Genomic DNA, 6,000 nt, shown 5'->3' with positions numbered 1-6,000 from the left:
ATCTGGTATTTTTCCTTTTCTTTCTGGCTTATTTCACTAAGCATGATCTTTTCCAGCTCCATCCATGTTGCTGCAAAAAAGCACATGTTTATTTTTGGTTTTGGTTGCTGAGTAATATTCCATTGCATACCACATCTTTTTAATCCAATCATCCACTTTTGGGCATTTGGGCTGTTTCCATGTCTTTCAAATTGTAAATAAAGCAGCAATAAACATGGGGGTGCAGGTGTCTTTTTGAATCAGTGTTTTTGTGTCTTTTGGGTAGATACCTAGGAATGGGATTGCTGGGTCATATGGAAGCTCCATGTTAAGCAGTTTGAGGAATCTCCAAACAGTTTTCCATAGTGGTTGTACTTGTTTGCATCCCCACCAGCAGTGCAGGAGTCTCCTTTTTCTCCACATCCTCGCCAACATTTGTTGCTGCTAGTTGTTTTAAGGTGTGCCATTCTCACTGGGGTGAGGTGGTACTTCACTGTGGTTTTAATTTGAATCTCCCTTATTACAAGTGATGTTAAACATTTTTCATATGCTTGACCATCTGCACTTCTTTGGAGAAGTGTCTTTTTAGCTCTTCTGCCCATTTTTTTTTGATGGGATTGTTTATTTTTATTGAGTTTCATCAGTTTTATGTATATCTTTGTGATCAATCCTTTATTGCTAGTTTTGTGTGAGAAATTTTTTTCCCAATCAGTGGGATGTCTGTTTTTTGTAATGTCTCTTTTGCTGTACAGAAGCTTTTTAACTTGTTGTAGTCCCATCTATTTATCCTTGCCTTCACTATTATTGCATTAAGTGCTGTATCTTCTAAGATGTTGCTGAAGAGTATGTCGCATAGTGTTTGGCCCATCTTTGCTTCCAGGTATTTTATGGTTTCCGTTCTTATATCTAGGTTTTTAATCCAATTCAAGTTGATTTCTGTGTATAGTGTGAGGTAGTGATCTAGTTTCATTTTTTTGCATGTAGCTTCCCAGTTTTCCCAGCATCATTTGCTGAACAAACTTCTTTGTTTCATTGTAGCTTCTTTGCTCCTTTGTACAAGATTAGCTGCCCGTAAACCTGTGGTTTTATATCTGGGTTTTCTATCCAAAATACACTGGTCTGTATGTCTGTTCTTGTTCCAGTACCATGCAGTTTTGATTATTATGGCTTCGTAGTATAGCTTGAAGCTTGGGATTGTAATGCCACATGTGAGGGAATCTTAAAAGTACCATATGAAATATCTTTTTCATTTATGCTTGTCTATCATAGCATAAATGATTGACATTTTCCTGAAAACATTTCAAAGCATTTCTCCATTGTTTTCTATCTTCCAGTGTTTCTGATCCTTTGCATGTGATTTATTATTTTTTTCTTGAGAAGGGTTTTAAGACTTTTTTATCCCTGTTATTCTGAAATTTATCCATAATTTATCTTAGTGAGTCTTTTTTGGTAACTATGTCAAATATTTGGAGGATTCTTTTAATCTTGAGACTCTTTTTCTTAACTTCCTAGCAAGCTTTAAAGATGTGCCAGCATAAAAGGGATAAAAGTTCCTCTCAGCAGCTTTTCTCTAGACATGCAAGAAGTAAGCTTTGGGTTCTAGTTTTTTTTCCAAACATTTATTTTTATTTTATTTATGCATACAAGAACTGGGGTGTAAGCCAGAGGTGCAGGGCTGGGTGGGCAGTGGTAAAAATATTCACCAGAGACAGAGTGAAGAGTACAACAGGCAGGCAGATCTACTGAAATAAGTTGCTAAGGGGAGCAGTGGGTGGGACAGGACAAGTCTGCCGTGCCTTATCTGGGTTAGCTCCCTGGCTGGGTATTGAAATCACAGTGATATAGTGTGATAGTGCTAACACCACCTTGCCACCAGTGAAGGCTGGGTTACAGCTTTATATATATAGATAGATATGTATATCTATCTATATATATACACACACACACACACACATATATATATATGCATAAGGAAATTATTTATTCATGCCTCAATTATGATTCATATTTTACACGCGTGTTACTTTTTATATTACCAAGTTTTGTTTCTTTATACAATTTCTTCCATTTCCTACTCATAGATTTAATGCAGAAACTGTATACTGTTAAATTAGAAGAATTAAACTTTAAGGATGTTTAACTCTCTGGAAATTTCTTTTAGTACCACTCTATCTCTGGAATTTGTCAAATGTTACATCTTCAATTATTTGTGTGAATTAGTAACTGAAAAGAACTAGCACTTATCTATATAAGGTTTACTAACACTAAGTTCTGAAACTAGATAAAAATTGTGGTTCAATTTATGTCTGCAGTAAAGCAGTAATGGTGATGAAGGAATGCAGTGAGTGGTGATGTCATGAGAAAATAGGAGAGCGGGAAAGGGCTCTAAATGGAGTGTCGTAGTATAAGTTCAATACAGGGGGTAGGTGAGAAGCATGAATATGAATGTGAAACAGATAATCTCCATCATTTTATTGGAAAGAGAAAGTCTACCCACCTTACCAAAGTACACTATAATAAGCAAATGGTAATATAACTATCATCATTATAATAACTCATTAATCTGTGGTATTTTACCAGAGATAATTCCCCTATTTCCCTAAAGTGATGATGAGAGAGTTTCACTCTAAAACTAGGTCACAAGGAAATAGGCAGCATTCGCTGCCAAGGTAGGAAAGTCGATATATTGAATATATGCATAGCTCTAACTTGATTACCACTCTTTGGCCTGGATCTGATTTAGGACACATAAACACAAGTCCCAAGTCCCAGGCTGTGCCATTAACTACACAGACAATCCAAATATGAGGATATGAAATATCTACTCAGATTCATAGAGAAAGAGTGTATGTTATCAGGGAATGGGGAGGGGAAGAGAAAATGGAAAGTCACTGGCTTAATGAATATAGAACTTCTCTATTAGGGGAATGAAAAAGTATGTAAATAAATAGTGGTGATGGTTCTACAACACTGTGGATGTAATTAATGACATTCAGTTGTACACTTAAAAATGAAGAATTTTAAATTATATATACCATAGTAAATAACATTTTCTTACACTATTATCATTCATATAAACCATAAACACTTAAAATAGAGGTTACAGTTTAGAATTATATTTCTTTCACATGAAAGAGTTCACAAATTCTGTACTGATGATCATAAATGTACTAAAGATACCAGTCATTTCTTTTTAGCAGAATATTTGGAGAACATGAGATATGATTTAAAACAAGCAAAACAAACTCCTTACTTTAATTGGTTCAGGCTGCATCACAGGTGCAGGCATAGCAATGGCACTTGGAGCATAAACCTGGTGATATGTTGCTTGAATTCCATGATCAGAATAAGACTATTACAAAAAAAGAAAAAATATTGCCTTTTATTTATTCATTAGGAATAAATAGTAAATAAATATAGTGGTAGGCATTACATAGTAGTAGGCATGCGTATTGCTACACAATAGAGAAACAGATGAAAAACACATACCTTATCTTTAATTATCTTTAACCCCATGAGGGACAAGTAGTAAATTATCTTAAGTTCTATGAGATAAGTATAGCAAATGCATATGAGAAAAGGACTAATTGATTTAGCTTACGAATGCTGGAGAAGTGGTCAGGGAATGTTTTTAGTGGAGCTAATGAATCTGAAGAATTAGGGAAAGGACAGAATCCTGTGTAATGACACAGAGGCAATTAAGTATACATGACTGAAAAATATGATGCGTTATGATACAAGTAAGTGGTGGTCACAAGATGAACTGGTTGCCACTAAGTTTTTGACTTATTCTGAATAGAAGGCAAAGTTGTATTCTAAGAGTGAAGAGGCAAACAAATGACAATTAAGTGAGAGCGAATGGTAACATATTAATTTTAAAAACCTGACTATAATAATAAGCTCTTTAGTCTTTAAATCTGGGGGGGGGGAACTCTCTTTATTAACTTATGTATTAAAATGCATTATTAAGATAAAAGCATACCTATATCAGTATAACTTATATTTCATTAAATAGTGAATATAACCTGGTGGTAAATCTAATATTAGAAATTAAAAATAGGATTTAATGCCAAAAATTGATTCTGGCTAAAAATATTTATTTTTCATGCTAGTTAGCAATGTAAAAGCTTTCCTATCTTATTATACCTCCCCCAACCTAGAAAACAAGTCTAACAGAAGACAGATTTTATTAAAATGCCATTATTAATTAAACAAGAAGTTCCCATGATCTTCAAACCACAAAAAATGTAGAATGTCTGCCAGATTCTGTGCAATTTGCATTAACATAAGGAAGAATTATAATGGCTCCTAAGATATCAGAACGGATAGAAATTTCTCTAAAGTTCAGTGTTCTGAAAAGCTTATTTACAAATTCTTCAGAGCTTCAATATAGGAGTGTGTCAGGTCAAGGTAGAAGCAGGGAATGTCTACAAAGAGACACAATCTTTTTTTTAAGATTTATTTATTTGTACATACAGAACTGGGGTACAGGCTAGAGATGTGGAGGGCGAAAGGCTTCACCAGAGACAGAGTGGGGAGCAGAACAGGCAGATCTACGAGGTACACTGCTGAGGGGAGCAGCGGGCAGGTCAGGAGAGGTCTGCCACGCCATGTGGTCACCTCCGGGGCAGGCGGGAATTGAACTCATGCAGAAGTGGCTTTTATCTTCTTAGTGTGGTGCTTTAACCCGCTGTGCCACCAGGGAGGGCCCCAAGAGACACAATCTTATATGACTTAATAGCAGGGTAGGTATTCCCTAGTTGAGTGAACAGCTGATTTGAATAAGAGTTCAGGGCTTGTTTGTGAAGTCTAAGACAAAGCATTTTTAGATCTAAATTAGAAGATATATGAGTAAATCAAAGAAAATATAAGATTAAATGGCTTCATTGAGAGTCTTGTACAAATATTTAAACAGAAAAAAGTAAATGTTAAGATGAGGTAGTTACAGATAAATCACTTTGAGATGAATATATACCTCTGGAACTGAAGCTTCCATTAGAGACAGTGGAGGAGGAACACATCCACCATCTTGTGCAATTTCCACTGGTTGATAAATAACCTCAGAAGGCTGCAGATATAAAAATGGAGCAGAAGAAGCAGGAGACTAAAATACAAAATGATATATTAACATGATTTATTTAGTATATTTAATATTGAAGTACCATTGATTTACAACACTGTGTAAGATTCAGAGGTACATAGATCACCCCTCTCAGATGTATGTCACCACACCATAACCACCACCAAGGCACCCGTGGTCCTCCACCATAGTTCACTGTGCCCCTTCCCCATTTTATTTTCCTTCTCTCCCTACTCCTCTGGTAGCCTCAATTCTACAGTCATATTTTTAGGGTTTGGATGGTTTGGTACAATATTATATTTCATATATGATCAGTTAGTTCAGTTAAACTGAATGGCTTACCTAACAGGAGAGAAACGTTCAATACATATGTTCCTAGAGTTCTTACAGGGGTAGCACAGAAGTATTGTAGCAACAAACTAGGAACTCTGGGTTATTACAAATTCCAAATTGTGTAGATGTAATTAAAGAACTTTGTCACTGCTAAGTACTAAAAGCTTAGTGGTTCTGAGCTTATATGGAAATTTAGATATTGATATATTAAGATAATTTTAAAATTGTAACTATAACTTGTAATACTAATGTGACATATAATGTCTTCTCAGTTTTGACTTTTCATTGAAGTGAGAAAAAGTCACTACAATCTATTTGGTGTCTACTATATGTTATAAAAAGATGGGAGATGGAGATAGAATACTTATTTAGGAGTGATAGTCAAACTGAATAAAAATCTGCAATGTTTTAAAAATGCTAACATTTCCAATAATATTAATAATAAAATGTTTTTATGCTACTTATCACTCACTTATAAATGCTTTTATTTTAAAGATCTTATACAACTGTTACAAAAATTATTTAGGAAAACTTACAAAAGTATATCATTACATTCATTTTATAAAGGAGGAAATAGAATATGAATAGAATATGAATAGGAATATGGC

General features: G+C 34.6%; 1 protein-coding gene across 2 annotated transcripts in view; it reads right to left on the bottom strand.

Annotated features, from left to right (window-relative positions):
• Positions 1-6,000, bottom strand: part of BOLL (boule-like RNA-binding protein) — a 30,501-nt gene that overhangs the window by 6,457 nt on the left and 18,044 nt on the right. For both annotated transcript variants that reach the window (XM_012725957.1, XM_004674407.1), the window contains 2 exons: positions 4,955-5,083; positions 3,233-3,331 (listed from right to left, as the gene is read on the bottom strand). In XM_012725957.1, the coding sequence (XP_012581411.1) occupies positions 3,233-3,331; positions 4,955-5,083 (228 nt within the window). The remainder of the gene's footprint in view (positions 1-3,232; positions 3,332-4,954; positions 5,084-6,000) is intronic.

This window comes from Condylura cristata, unplaced genomic scaffold (genome assembly GCF_000260355.1).
Source record: "Condylura cristata isolate star-nosed mole 26May11 unplaced genomic scaffold, ConCri1.0 scaffold00002, whole genome shotgun sequence".
Classification (NCBI taxonomy): domain Eukaryota; kingdom Metazoa; phylum Chordata; class Mammalia; order Eulipotyphla; family Talpidae; genus Condylura; species Condylura cristata.
Note: the sequence above shows the minus strand (reverse complement) of the source record. Positions and strands in the feature narration are given on the sequence as shown.